Source organism: Entelurus aequoreus, linkage group LG06 (assembly GCF_033978785.1).
Source record: "Entelurus aequoreus isolate RoL-2023_Sb linkage group LG06, RoL_Eaeq_v1.1, whole genome shotgun sequence".
NCBI classification, from domain to species: Eukaryota; Metazoa; Chordata; class Actinopteri; order Syngnathiformes; family Syngnathidae; genus Entelurus; species Entelurus aequoreus.
In genome coordinates, this window is record NC_084736.1 from 4,114,569 (window position 1) to 4,130,529 (window position 15,961).

At 38.2% G+C, this 15,961-nt stretch overlaps 1 protein-coding gene across 1 annotated transcript in view; it reads left to right on the plus strand.

Annotated features, from left to right (window-relative positions):
- The first annotated feature begins 249 nt into the window (after positions 1-249).
- Positions 250-15,961, plus strand: part of LOC133651768 (uncharacterized) — a 31,436-nt gene continuing 15,724 nt past the window's right edge. The window contains exons 1-5 of the mRNA XM_062049879.1: positions 250-394; positions 4,192-4,298; positions 4,390-4,508; positions 7,180-7,311; positions 10,779-10,818. Of these exons, the coding sequence (XP_061905863.1) occupies positions 4,223-4,298; positions 4,390-4,508; positions 7,180-7,311; positions 10,779-10,818 (367 nt within the window). The 5' untranslated portion in view covers positions 250-394; positions 4,192-4,222. The remainder of the gene's footprint in view (positions 395-4,191; positions 4,299-4,389; positions 4,509-7,179; positions 7,312-10,778; positions 10,819-15,961) is intronic.

The following is a 15,961-nucleotide window of genomic DNA, read 5'->3' on the forward strand; positions in this document are numbered from 1 at the left end:
CGGCGAACACGGGTATGCCTTCCACATTGAAGCCAATACGAAAAAGCTCTGTTTTCATTTCATAATTCCACAGTATTCTGGACATCTGTGTTCGTGAATCTGTTGCAATCATGTTCATTGCATTATGAAGAAGGAAGCTGAGCAAGCAAAGAAGAAAGTTGTCGGTGCGAAATGGACGTATTTTTCGAACGTAGTCAGCAACAACAGTACATAGCCGGCGCTTCTTTGTTTACATTCCCGAAAGATGCAGTCAAGATGGAAGAACTCGGATAACAGAGACTCTAACCAGGAGGACTTTTGCCTTCGATACACAGACGCCTGTAGAGAACTGGGACAACACAGACTCTTACCAGGATTACTTTGATTTGGATGACAAAGACGCAGACGTGCTACTGTGAGTATGCAGCTTTGGCTTCTAAACATTTGATCGCTTGACCGTATGTGCGCAACTTTTTTTTGCGTATGTACGTAACTTTTTTAAAATATATAAGCTTTATGAACCTTGGGTTAGGTGAACGGTCTTTTGGGCTGAGTGATTGTGTGTGTTGATCAGGTGTTTGAATTGTATTGGCGTGTTCTATGGAGCTAGGAGCTAGCAGAGGAGCTAGGAGCTAGCGTAACAAACACGCAGGTGTTTTTATGCAGGATTAATTTGTGGCATATTAAATATAAGCCTGGTTGTGTTGTGGCTAATAGAGTATATATATGTCTTGTGTTTATTTACTGTTGTAGTCATTCCCAGCTGAATATCAGGTACCGTGAGTATGCAGCCTTGGCTGCTAAACATTTGATAGCTTGACCGTATGTGCGCGTCACGTACGTAACTTTTTAAAAATATATAAGCTTTATGAACCTTGGGTTAGGTGAACAGTCTTTTGGGCTGAGTGATTGTGTGTGTCGATCAGGTGTTTGAATTGTATTGGCGTGTTCTATGGAGCTAGGAGCTAGCAGAGGAGCTAGGAGCTAGCATAACAAACACGTAGGTGTTTTTATGCAGGATTAATTTGTGGCATATTAAATATAAGCCTGGTTGTGTTGTGGCTAATAGAGTATATATATGTCTTGTGTTTATTTACTGTTGTAGTCATTCCCAGCTGAATATCAGGTCACCCCCGCCTCTCACAGCATCTTCCCTATCTGAATAGCTTCAACTCCCCACTAGTCCTTCACTTGCACTTTACTCATCCACAAATCTTTCATCCTCGCTCAAATTAATGGGGAAATTGTCGCTTTCTCGGTCCGAATCTCTCTCACTTCATGCGGCCATCATTGTAAACAATAGGGAACTTTGCGTATATGTTCAACTGACTACGTCACGCTACTCCCGGTAGGGGCAAGCCTTTTTTTTATCAGATACCAAAAGTTGCAATCTTTATCGTCGTTGTTCTATACTAAATCCTTTCAGCAAAAATATGGCAATATCGCGAAATGATCGAGTATGACACATAGAATAGATCTGCTATCCCCGTTTAAATAAAAAAAATTCATTTCAGTAGGCCTTTAACAAAAAAAGGAGAAATAACTGAAAACATGTTTTAGTTTCTTCAAAATAGCCACCCTTTGCTGTGATTACTGCTTTGCACACTCTTGGCATTCTCTCCATGGGCTTCAAGAAGAGAAAACCATTTCAGGTGACGCTTACTAAAAAAAAGTGGGACCCCAAAAATTTACTGACCCATTTTTGTGACTTTGACGGCGTGCCCGGGACGCCATTTTTAAAAATTCCAGCGCCAACACTGATTTAGTTTACTTTGTATAAGTTAAATTCATTGTCAACATAAAACATGTAATAATAATAATAATAATAATAATGACTTTTATTAAAATCTCAAAATGCTACAAAGTATTACAAAAAAAAAAGAATGTTAGAATATATAATAGAACATTTAAAGGCCTACTGAAATGAAATGTTTTTATTCAAACGGGGATAGCAGATCCATTCGATGTGTCATACTTGATCATTTTGCGATATTGCCATACTTTTGCTGAAAGGATTTAGTAGAGAACATCGACGATAAAGTTGCAACTTTTGGTCGCTGATTTTTCCCCATTGTTTACACCAGCAGCGAGAGCGATTCGGACCGAGAAAGCGACGATTACCCCATTAATTTGAGAGTGAAGGACTAGAGTGCAGTGCAGGACGTATCTTTTTTCGCTCTGACCGTAACTTAGGTACAAGCTGGCTCATTGGATTCCACACTCTCTCCTTTTTCTATTGTGGATCATGGATTTGTATTTTAAACCACCTCGGGATACTATATTCTTTTGAAAATGAGAGTCGAGAACGCGAAATGGACATTCACAGTGACTTTTATCTCCACTACAATACATCGGCGAAGCACTTTAGCTACGGAACAAACGTGACAGCATCGTGCTTAACTGCATATAGAAACAAAATAATTAGCTACGGAACTAACGTGACAGCATCGTGCTTAACTGCATATAGAAACAAAAGAAATAAATCCCTGACTGGAAGGATAGACAGAAAATCAACAATACTATTAAACCATGGACCTGTAAAAACACGGTTAATGCTTTCCAGCTTGGCGAAGCTTAACAATGCTGTTGCTAACGACGCCATCGAAGCTAACTTAGCAACCGGACCTCACAGAGCTATGCTAAAAACATTAGCTATCCACCTACGCCAGCCAGCCCTCATCTGCTCATCAACACCCGTGCTCACCTGCGTTCCAGCGATCGACGGTGTGACGAAGGACTTCACCCGATGCGGTCGGCGGCCCGGAGACGGAGGAAGTCAAGGTGAGTTCGGCGGCTAGCGCGTCTGCTATCCATCTCAAAGTTCTCCTGGTTGTGTTGCTGCAGCCAGCCGCTAATACACCGATCCCACCTACAACTTTCTTCTTTGCAGTCTTCATTGTTCATTAAACACATTGCAAAAAATTCACCAACACAGATGTCCAGAATACTGTGGAATTTTGAGATGAAAACAGAGCTTTTTGTATTGAGATACAATGTGTCCGCATACTTCCGTTTCAACGATCGACGTCACGCGCATACGTCATCATACATAGACGTTTTTAACCGGAAGTTTAGCGGGAAATTTAAAATTGCACTTTATAAGTTAAGCCGGCCGTATTGGCATGTGTTGCAATGTTAAGATTTCATCATTGATATATAAACTATCAGACTGCGTGGTCGCTAGTAGTGGCTTTCAGTAGGCCTTTAAATATAAATAAAAACATGATAAACACTAGATAAAACATAGATAAAAATAGAAATAAAAACATGAAAAACACTATATAAAACATAGATACAAATAGAAATAAAAACACTAGATAAAACATAGATACAAATAAAAACAAAAACATGAAAAACACTAGATAAACACTAAATTTATTTATTATTTATTTATTTATTAAATAAAACAGAAACAGATAAAAATAGAAATAAAAACATGAAAGCACTGGACTAATAATACACACCATTTTGTTTTGCCTTGATTAATCAATTGAAACTTTTATTAGTAGATTGCGCAGTACAGTACATATTCCCTACAATTGACCACTAAATGGTAACACCCCAATACGTTTTTCAACTTGTTTAAGTCGGGGTCCACGTTAATCAATTCATGGTAGAGTATGTAGCTGAGTGAAAAAGTGCTTTTCAAAATTGTAATTTGTTGTTGCGTGTCAACCTTCTCAAAGCCTGCTTGTTTTGTTTTGGCGAAAAATATATATTTTTTTGGTTCCGTCCGTGTTGCAAGGTGGACTTTAGATAGCGACGCACACTGGGAGGCGCACATGTTTGCCGGCAGACGGTAAGGAAGAAGGCATGTCTCGGTTCCTTTATTACGCTAACTGTGTTTGGAGGCTTTTAATTTCGCCTTGTACCGATGGTGAACTTATTTAGAGCTATCGTTGTGATGTTTGGGGCGTCTTGTTAAGTTTGGTTGGAGGGAAATCTGACTTTTCCACCTTGTGACGTTAACGTTCTTCCTCTTTGTCACGTGGTTTTGCACCGGAAGCAGAGATTTGCTGACTTGTGTTTGACTGACCTCCTCGCCACTTTTTTTTTTTCCCATTCATAAGAAAAATAAATTTGCATAACCTCAGAAGTGTCGAAGTTAGCGACCATTCAGAGTGTGCTACACCCCGACACCTGGCATGTAATGATTTCATTGGCTGTTACAGGCTGACTCCCAGCAATGACTAACTTCCTCTTGACTTCCAGCACATTCTTGTTCTTCACTTGGACGGTCGACATGTTCGCTTGCTCCCTTGTTGGAAGAAGTATTTTCTTTGCTTGCTTATGCGGGTTTATCGCCAAGGGAGTGTCAGGTAAGTCTTGTTGAAAAGCATGTTAGATAAGAGCTGTGTGGATGTGGCTCTTTTAATGAGAAGGCTATCTAAGAAAGGTATTGTTTTACAGGATGCCAGCCAGTGTCGGTCCTCTGCAAAGACATTAAGACTAAGGACGGCTTCAAGTACGACTATGACTGTAATTGTGGATTGGGCACCAGATGTGAAATAGATGTAAAGAATGAGACGGTATGTTGTTGATCATGTCTTTGGATTAGGGCTGCATCATTCTGGCAAACAACTGAATATTATTACAATTGAGAGAGCGAGTCTCCGGCTTATTTTTTCTTTATCAATTTTAAAAATCCATTCGTCATGTCTTTCATAATGATTGTGAACATTCCAAACAAAGTGGCATAGATCACAATTACTTTTGCATGGATTACTTTTCCAACTTTGTTCAGTAAAAGGTTTTCAAAGTTGTTGGGTTCTGGCTTCATTTTCCCCCACCCCCTTTCCTTTTGTCACTGGCATGCATCAGTCTCCCTTTTCCCTCTCCCTTTTATCTCCTGCTTGCTTCTTTGTCTTGTCTTATCTTAATCATACATTGAGTAAATAAATAACGTAATAAAATAATTACAGAACCCAGCTAATGTGCCAAAAAAAACAAACCTGCTTGTGTAAGATCTCTTACTGACTATTTGGTCAGACATGAGCACTTTTATTGTGAAGGCTGTAAATGTGGTGTTGGTCTTTAAGGTGTCTTGACCACTATTTGTCGACTTCTTGCCTGCTCTCTTTTCTCAACATCTTACAAAACCCAAAAAGCCATCCATAGCTACTTCTTTTTTTGGTCCGGTTACAAGGTGCCATTAAGAAATGGAGTTTCAGTGCACATCCATATTTACCACCAAGGTTTTCATCCCTTTCTCTGTCCTGAACACGGAAGTTCTTCTGACCTAATTTGTACTTTTCTCTCTGCTGTTGTTCAAATCTCAAAGTGCGACAAAGTATTAAAAAAAAAAAGAAAGCAAGAATATCTGATAGAAAATTTAAATAGGAATAAAAACATGAAAAACACTAGATAAACACTAGATAAAACATAGAAGCATAGATAAAAATAAAAACATGAAAAACACTAGATAAAACATAAAAATAGAAATAAAAACATGAAAAACACTAGATAAAACAGAAACATAAATAAAAACATGAACAACACTCCATAAACACTAGATAAAACATAGATAAAAATAGAAATAAAAACATGAAAAACACTAGATAAACACTAAATAAAACAAACATAGATAAAAATAGAAATACAAACATGAAAAACACTAGATAAACATTAGATTAAACAGATAAAAATAGAAATAAAAACATGAAAAACACTAGATGAAACATAGACACAGATAAAAACATGAAAAACACTAGATAAAACAGAAACATAGATAAAAATAGAAATAAAAACATGAAAAACACTAGATAAAACAGAAACATAGATAAAAATAGAAATAAAAACATGAAAAACACTAGATAAAACAGAAACATAGATAAAAATAGAAATAAAAACATGAAAAACACTAGATAAAACAGAAACATATATTATGGGACGGCGTGGCGAAGTTGGTAGTGTTGCTGGTTACTGGGGTTCAATTCCCACCTTCTACCTTCCTAGTCACGTCCGTTGTGTCCTTGGGCAAGACACTTCACCCTTTGCCTCTGATGGCTGCTGGTTAGCGCCTTGCATGGCAGCTCCCGCCATCAGTGTGTGAATGTGTGTGTGAATGGGTAAATGTGGAAATACTGTCAAAGCGCTTTGAGTACCTTGAAGGTAGAAAAGCGCTATAAATAACCCATTTATCATTTATTTATCATTTAAACAGATAAAAATAGAAATAAAAACATGAAAAACACTAGATAAAACAGAAACATATAAAAATAGAAATAAAAACATGAAAAACACTAGATAAATCAGAAACAGATAAAAATAAAAACATGAAAAAAACTAGATAAAACATAGAAACAGATAAAAAAATAGAAATAAAAACATGAAAAACACTAGATAAAACAGAAACATAGATACAAATAGAAATAAAAACATGAAAAACACTAGATAAAACATAGAAACAGATAAAAATAGAAATAAAAACATGAAAAACACTAGATAAAACATAGAAGCGGATAAAAATAGAAAAAACCACTAAACACTAGATAAAACAGAAACATAGATTAAAAAATAAAAACATGAAAAACACTAGATGAAACATAGATAAAAATATAAATAAAAACATGAAAAACACTAGATGAAACATAGATAAAAATATAAATAAAAACATGAAAAACACTAGATAAAACATAGAAACAGATAAAAATAGAAATAAAAACATGACGAACACTAGATAAACACTAAATAAAACAGAAACAGATAAAAAATTGAAATAACATAAAAAACAGTAGATAAAACATAGAAACATAGGTAAAAAATAGAAATAAAAACATGAAAAACATTAGATAAAACATAGAAACAGATAAAAATAGAAATAAAAACATGACAAACACTAGATAAAACAGATATATAGATAAAAAAGAACTAAAAACACTAGATAAAACATAGATAGAAAATAGATGTTGTAAATGTTGTAAAGACTCTTTAAAGGAGGAGGCAGAGATGTTGCTACGCTTGTTTCATATGCAGCATGTGGAAAATTGTTTAAAAATGAAATAACATACATGTGTAAATCGAGATAAGGACTTTTTAACTATTGACCGTGCAGCCTTAATTTGGATTGTTTTATTTATTGTCTATTTTTTATAATTCTGAAACGGGTGCATTTGAAATGATCAACTTACAACATACAACTAATGCTGTGACAAATCATGTTTGGATTCAATTGAAAAAAACGTGCTTGTGTCCATGCAGGGACACCTCATCGGGCTCGTGAAATGCGGCGAAAAGGACTGCCGGCTGCTTGACAAAGCTGCAGTGGTTGTTGGAATCGACCGTAACAACACTGTGCTCACAGTTTGCCTGAACATAGAAGTCCACTGCATGGTGAGTCTCTGTGTTTAGTATCGGTGACGATACGTAGAACTAGGTGATATGGGGGGAAAAAAATCTAATCACAATATTATTTTTTCCATATCAGTCGATATCGACATGTATCAAGATATTAATGAAATCACTATCTTTGTCATGTTTTAATTGCTAACAAGTGAAATGTGAAGACATCAGAAGGTTATTTTTTGACCCCCTTTGTCAGGGGTTGAAGCTTCATGTACAGTATCGTACTGTATAATATTTACTATGGATGTGCAGATTGATCAGCCACCGATCGGTATCAGACACACTTTTCTTAAAAAGGTATGCAATCGGCCATTAATGCCTTTTAATGCTGATCACAAACACCAATCTTCTCTGGCTACCAAGCGGCTAGTGGCTAACGAGGTATCGTCATACACAGTCTGGAGCCGATCCACTAAATGTATCAACTCCATTACAGAAAATATGAGTCCATCTTAGATGATCTCGGGCCCAGAGAAGCCGGCGGCGTTTCTGGGTGTTGTTGATAAATGGCTTTCGCTTTGCATAGTAGAGCTTTAAAGGCCTACTGAAATGATTTTTTTTTATTTAAACGGGGATAGCAGATCTATTCTATGTGTCATACTTGATCATTTCGCGATATTGCCATATTTTTGCTGAAAGGATTTAGTATAGAACGACGATAAAGATTGCAACTTTTGGTATCTGATAAAAAAAAAAGGCTTGCACCTACCGGAAGTAGCGTGACGTAGTCAGTTGAACATATACGCAAAGTTCCCTATTGTTTACAATGATGGCCGCATGAAGTGAGAGAGATTCGGACCGAGAAAGTGACAATTTCCCCATTAATTTGAGCGAGGATGAAAGATTTGTGGATGAGTAAAGTGCAAGTGAAGGACTAGTGGGGAGTTGAAGCTATTCAGATAGGGAAGATGCTGTGAGAGCCGGGGGTGACCTGATATTCAGCTGGGAATGACTACAACAGTAAATAAACACAAGACATATATATACTCTATTAGCCACAACACAACCAGGCTTATATTTAATATGCCACAAATTAATCCTGCATAAAAACACCTGCGTGTTTGTTATGCTAGCTCCTAGCTCCTCTGCTAGCTCCTAGCTCCATAGAACACGCCAATAAAATTCAAACACCTGATCAACACACACAATCACTCAGCCCAAAAGACCGTTCACCTAACCCAAGGTTCATAAAGCTTATATATTTTTAAAAAGTTACGTACGTGACGCGCACATACGGTCAAGTTATCGAATGTTTAGCAGCCAAGGCTGCATACTCACGGTACCTGATATTCAGCTGGGAATGACTACAACAGTAAATAAACACAAGACATATATATACTCTATTAGCCACAACACAACCAGGCTTATATTTAATATGCCACAAATGAATCCTGCATAATAACACCTGCGTGTTTGTTATGCTAGCTCCTAGCTCCTCTGCTAGCTCCTAGCTCCATAGAACACGCCAATACAATTCAAACACCTGATCAACACACACAATCACTCAGCCCAAAAGACCGTTCACCTAACCCAAGGTTCATAAAGCTTATATATTTTTTAAAAGTTACGTACGTGACGCGCACGTACGGTACGGTACGTGTTATGCTAGCTCCTAGCTCCTCTGCTAGCTCCTAGCTCCATAGAACACGCCAATACAATTCAAACACATGATCAACACACACAATCACTCAGCCCAAAAGACCGTTCACCTAACCCAAGGTTCATAAAGCTTATATATTTTAAAAAAGTTACGTACATACGCAAAAAAAAGCCAAAGCTGCATACTCACAGTAGCACGTCTGCGTCTTTGTCATCCAAATCAAAGTAATCCTGGTAAGAGTCTGTGTTGTCCCAGTTCTCTACAGGCGTCTGTGTATCGAAGGCAAAAGTCCTCCTGGTTAGAGTCTCTGTTATCCGAGTTCTTCCATCTTGACTGCATCTTTCGGGAATGTAAACAAAGAAGCGCCGGCTGTGTACTGTTGTTGCTGACTACGTTCGAAAAATACGTCCATTTCGCACCGACAACTTTCTTCTTTGCTTGCTCGGCTTCCTTCTCCATAATGCAATGAACATGATTGAAACAGATTCACGAACACAGATGTCCAGAATACTGTGGAATTATGAAATGAAAACAGAGCTTTTTCGTATTGGCTTCAATGTGGAAGGCATACCCGTGTTCGCCGGTCTACGTCACGCGCATACGTCATCCTCAGAGGCGTTTCGAACCGGAAGTTTAGCGGCAAATTTAAAATGTCACTTTATAAGTTAACCCGGCCGTATTGGCATGTGTTATAATGTTAAGATTTCATCATTGATATATAAACTATCAGACTGCGTGGTCGCTAGTAGTGGCTTTCAGTAGGCCTTTAACTTGCACTTACAGATGTAGCGACCAACTGTAGTTAGTGACAGTGGTTTTCTGAAGTGTTCCTGAGCCCATGTGGTGATATCCTTTAGAGATTGATGTCGGTTTTTGATACAGTGCCGTCTGAGGGATGGAAGGTCACGGTCATTCAATGTTGGTTTCCGGCCATGCCGCTTGCATGCAGTGATTTCTCCAGATTCTCTGAACCTTTTGATGATATTACGGACCGTAGATGTTAAAATCACTAAATTTCTTGCAATTGCACTTTGAGAAACGTTGTTCTTAAACTGTTCGACTATTTGCTCACGCAGTTGTGGACAAAGTGGTGTACCTCGCCCCATCCTTTCTTGTGAAAGACTGTGCATTTTTTGGGAAGCTGTTTTTATACCCAATCATGGCACCCACCTGTTCCCAATTAGCCTGCACACCTGTGGGATGTTCCAAATAAGTGTTTGATGAGCATTCCTCAACTTTATCAGTTGAGGAATCATTGTATTCTCTTTTTATTGACCATTTACACAACATGACAACTTCACTGCTTTTGGGTTTTGTAGTACATATACACGCCGTTCCGGAGACGCAAATGACAATTTGCATTATACAATGTGCAACATTATTTCGTTTTAAAAACTTTTCAAACAACAAAACATGAAATTATTTGCTTATGAATGTTAGTTTCATTACATCATTTGTGTCATGCATGGGCGATTAAAACAACATTCTCCTCATGTAAGTGTGCTCTGAATTTAAATAGGATACTGTGCATGTAATATACCGCTGTATTGACAGATGATACATGTTGAGCAAAGCACATTGGAAAGGGATGCCAGGTCTCATGACAGAGTGACACCTGTTTTTCAACTTGGCTACATATTATCGTTGTGCTGAGTGTAAGTTGCTGTAGGCTCCTCTTTTAGAACGTGGATAAGTTGATACCATCAAAAGGATCTATTACTATCGAAGGAAAGTTATTTTGCATTATAGCAATATCGTTTTATTAGCCATCCCTAAGTATACACATTTATTTTTACAAGTTAAATGTGTACTGCAGGAAATCACGTTTTGACTTTTTCTTTTCCTATTTCATCAGGATGGCAACCGCTGTTGGAACTACACAGCTGTTGGTAAAGGTATGTATTTCTATTCAATTCAATAAAAAAAAAAACTATTTGTCCCCAGAGGGCAATTAAAGGCACACAGAGCAGTAAATTAGAGACAATTTCAAGTTAAACACAAAATTATAGTTAAATAAAAGTCAGTGGTGTGCCGTCAGGGCCAGCAAGGCCTTCTCTCCTGGCCTAACATAACCAGAAATCATCATCATAATTAAAGATAAAAGTCATTTTTAATTTACTTTCCCTAAATATTAGGGGTGTAACGGTACGTGTATTTCAATCAATCAATCAATCAATCAATGTTTATTTATATAGCCCTAAATCACAAGTGTCTCAAAGGGCTGTACAAGCCACAACGACATCCTCGGTACAGAGCCCACATACGGGCAAGGAAAAACTCACCCCAGTGGGACGTCGGTGAATGACTATGAGAAACCTTGGAGAGGACCGCATATGTGGGTAACCCCCCCCCTCTAGGGGAGACCGAAAGCAACGGATGTCGAGTGGGTCTGACATAATATTGTGAAAGTCCAGTCCACAGTGGATCCAACACATCAGCGGGAGTCCAGTCCACAGCGGGGCCAACAGGAAACCATCCCGAGCGGAGACGGGTCAGCAGCGCAGAGATGTCCCCAACCGATGCACAGGCTAGTGGTCCACCCGGGGTCCCGGCTCTGGACAGCCAGCACTTCATCCATGGCCACCGGACCTATGCAACTCCCCCTCGCAAGGGACAGGGGAGAAGAGGAGAGAAGAAAAGAAACGGCAGATCAACTGGTCTAAAAAAAGGGGGGGTCTATTTAAAGGCTAGATTATACAAATGAGTTTTAAGATGGGACTTAAATGCTTCTACTGAGGTAGCATCTCTAACTGTTACCGGGAGGGCATTCCAGAGTACTGGAGCCCGAATAGAAAACGCTCTATAGCCCGCAGACTTTTTTTTGGCTCTGGGAATCACTAATAAGCCGGAGTTCTTTGAACGCAGATTTCTTGTCGGGACATATGGTACAATACAATCGGCGAGATAGGCTGGAGCTAAACCGTGTAATATTTTATACGTAAGTAGTAAAACCTTAAAGTCGCATCTTAAGTGCACAGGAAGCCAGTGCAAGTGAGCCAGTATAGGCGTAATATGATCAAACTTTCTTGTTTTTGTCAAAAGCCTTGCAGCCGCATTTTGTACCAACTGTAATCTTTTAATGCTAGACATAGGGAGGCCCGAAAATAATACGTTACAGTAATCGAGACGAGACGTAACGAACGCATGAATAATGATCTCAGCGTCGCTAGTGGACAAGATGGAACGAATTTTAGCGATATTACGGAGATGAAAGAAGGCCGTTTTAGTAACACTCTTAATGTGTGACTCAAACGAGAGAGTTGGGTCGAAGATAATACCCAGATTCTTTACCGAGTCTCCTTGTTTAATTGTTTGGTTGTCAAATGTTAAGGTGGTATTATTAAATAGATGTTGGTGTCTAGCAGGACCGATAATCAGCATTTCCGTTTTCTTAGCGTTGAGTTGCAAAAAGTTAGCGGACATCCATTGTTTAATTTCATTAAGACACGCCTCCAGCTGACTACAGTCCGGCGTGTTGGTCAGCTTTAGGGGCATGTAGAGTTGAGTGTCATCAGCATAACAGTGAAAGCTAACACCGTACTTGCGTATGATGTCACCCAGCGGCAGCATGTAAATACTAAAGAGTGCAGGGCCAAGAACCGAACCCTGGGAACTCCGCACGTTACCTTGACATAGTCCGAGGTCACATTGTTATGGGAGACGCACTGCATCCTGTCAGTAAGATAAGAGTTAAACCAAGACAAGGCTAAGTCTGACATACCAATACGTGTTTTGATACGCTCTAATAAAATATTATGATCGACGGTATCGAAAGCGGCGCTAAGATCAAGAAGCAGCAACATAGATGACGCATCAGAATCCATCGTTAGCAATAGATCATTAGTCATTTTTGCGAGGGCTGTCTCCGTAGAGTGATTTGCCCTGAAACCGGATTGAAAAGGTTCACAGAGATTGTTAGTCACTAAGTGTTCATTTAGCTGCTGTGCAACAGTTTTTTCGAGAATTTTGGAAATAAACGGAAGGTGGGAGACCGGTCGGTAGTTTACCATGAGGTCAGGATCGAGGTTAGGTCTTTTGAGCAGAGGATGAATAACCGCTTTTTTGAATGCTAGGGGAACAGTGCCGGAGGAAAGTGATAAGTTTATAATATTTAACACTGATGGACCTAATAATACAAACAGTTCCTTGATAAGTTTCCCAGGAAGTGGGTCAAGTAAACATGTTGTTTGTTTTATCCCACTTACACGCTGTAATAATTCCTCTAATGTTATTTCATCAAAAATAGAGAGACTATTTGTATTGAATATTTGTATTGAACCATTTCGGGTACGGGGGGTTCGGTTCGGTTCGGAGGTGTACCGAACGAGTTTCCACACGAACATATTAAGTAGCCGCCTCCGCTTCCTTCCGCCTCTGTCTCTGTCAGTCCTCTACACAGCACCCGGCATTGTCCCACCCACACAACCATCTGATTGGTTACAAACAGAGCGGTAGCAGCCAATCAGCAGTGCGTATTCAGAGCGCATGTAGTCAGTGCTTATCGTTTAGCAGGTAATCATCAGGCTCCGGACCCTCCCCAAATGATAATAAACACCTCCCAGTCAACTACTAGTGACATCACTATGAGCCCGTTGACCTTCTAGAACAGGGGTCACCAACCTTTTTGAAACCAAGAGCTACTTCTTGGGTACTGATTAATGCGAAGGGCTACCAGTTTGATACACACTTAAATAAGTTGCCGGAAATAGCCAATTTGCTCAATTTACCTTTAACTCTATGTTATTATTAATAATTAATGATATTTACACTTAATTGAACGGTTTAAAAGAGGAGAAAACATGAAAAAAATGACAATTAGATTTTGAAACATAGTTTATCTTCAATTTCGACTCTTTAAAATTCAAAATTCTACCGAAAAAAAGAAGAGAAAAACTAGCTAATTTGAATCTTTTTGAAAAAATTAAAAAAAGAATTTATGGAACATCATTAGTAATTTTTCCTGATTAAGATTAATTTTAGAATTTTGATGACATGCTTTAAATAGGTTAAAATCCAATCTACACTTTGTTAGAATATATAACAAATTGGACCAAGCTATATTTCTAACAAAGACAAATCATTATTTATTCTAGATTTTTCAGAACAAAAATTTTAAAATAAATTCAAAAGACTTTGAAATAAGATTTAAATTTGATTCTACAGATTTTCTAGATTTGCCAGAATTTTTTTTTTGAATTTTAATCATAATAAGTTTGAAGAAATATTTCACAAATATTCTTCGTCGAAAAAACAGAAGCTAAAATGAAGAATTAAATTAAAATTGATTTATTATTCTTTACAATAAATTTTTTTTTACTTGAACATTGATTTAAATTGTCAGGAAAGAAGAGGAAGGAATTTAAAAGGTAAAAAGGTATATGTGTTTAAAAATCCTAAAATCATTTTTAAGGTTGTATTTTTTCTCTAAAATTGTCTTTCTAAAAGTTATAAGAAGCAAAGTAAAAAAAATTATGAATGTATTTAAACAAGTGAAGACCAAGTCTTTAAAATATTTTCTTGGATTTTCAAATTCTATTTGAGTTTTGTCTCTCTTAGATTTAAAAATGTCAGGCAAAGCGAGACCAGCTTGCTAGTAAATAAATACAATTTAAAAAATAGAGGCAGCTCACTGGTAAGTGCTGCTATTTGAGCTATTTTTAGAACAGGCCTGCGGGCTACTCATCTGGTCCTTACGGGCTACCTGGTGCCCGCGGGCACCACGTTGGTGACACCTGTTCTAGAAATATAAAAGGCAGTTCAGCTCGCTCGCAGTCCTGGCTTGAGGTGAAGGCTAATTCGCTTTTAGCGTAAGGTTAGCTCATTTTGCGGTGTGTGTGTGTGTGTTACGGACAGCAAAGCCCTGCCTGTCTGTTATTTCACTTGACCTTTTTCTGTGTTGATTGAGCTGTGTTGAAGCAGCAAAAAAGGACATTATGTTAAATGAAGAGTTTCTGTCTCTTGATAGTTGATATAATAATGTAAGTGCATCATTAAGCCTACATGAACTCCATGGTGCATTTCTTTAGAACAGGGGTGGGCAATTAATTTTTACCGGGGGCCGCATGAGCAACCCGAGCACTGCTGGAGGGCCACATCGACAATATTTCAATTAAATTTTGCTCAATATTATTTTTGATGTATACCGTAAGATAAATAATAATAATAATAATAATAATAGTAATAATTCAACATAATGTGTGTAACAGCATTCCATGACTAATATAAATACATTAACATTAATAATAAATGACAGTAAAATAAGCACACGTATGACTGAGGAGTCATAGTGTAACTTTGTGTGGTGTTTGAGTTGTCCGACTTTTTGTGTGGCCATAAACGCACCAGTGGTTTAGTGGTATGCGTGTTGGTGACAGATGACAAGTTGGTTTTGGCCTGGTTTGTACGGCAGAAAATTAATAGTTTTTCGAGATAGAATTGTTTTACTCATGTTTTTGGTGTGGTTATGTCCGAATATAAACAGTTTTGCTTAATAAAGTGATCGATATCATTCCTGTCCTCGAAGCATCTCGATAGACGTTACAATAATTGAACGGTGTTCAATTGAACGGTGTTGACGAACACCGTTAGGGCCGCTTGTTGTCACTGTCACTCGAAGTTGCATTGCAAAATTACATAGAATAAATATGTTTATTTTGTTTAGAATTCAGATGGGATTTGATTTGGTGCGCGGCATATATTTGCTGCGCGCAGCGGACGCTTGAGCAGTGTGCAATTGCGGAGGCGCACACCTTAGAGGGAACGTTGCTTGGCAGTCCATGTCTTGTTGAAAACACGCCATTCCTCATCAACTTTTCTCTTTTTAGCGTCTCGGGTGTAAACCGTGCATCACTTGTCGCTGCATGTGCACCTTCACTCGCAGGTTACACAAGGACACACGCCCATAAATAATACTTTTCAAAATAAAAGCTGCACAGTTGTATTGCGCGCACGACAGATGTTTTTTCAACTTTATTTTGTCATTTGTGATTGCAGCTGTTCACATTCACTCACAATCACGCACACGCATACGTCCACACG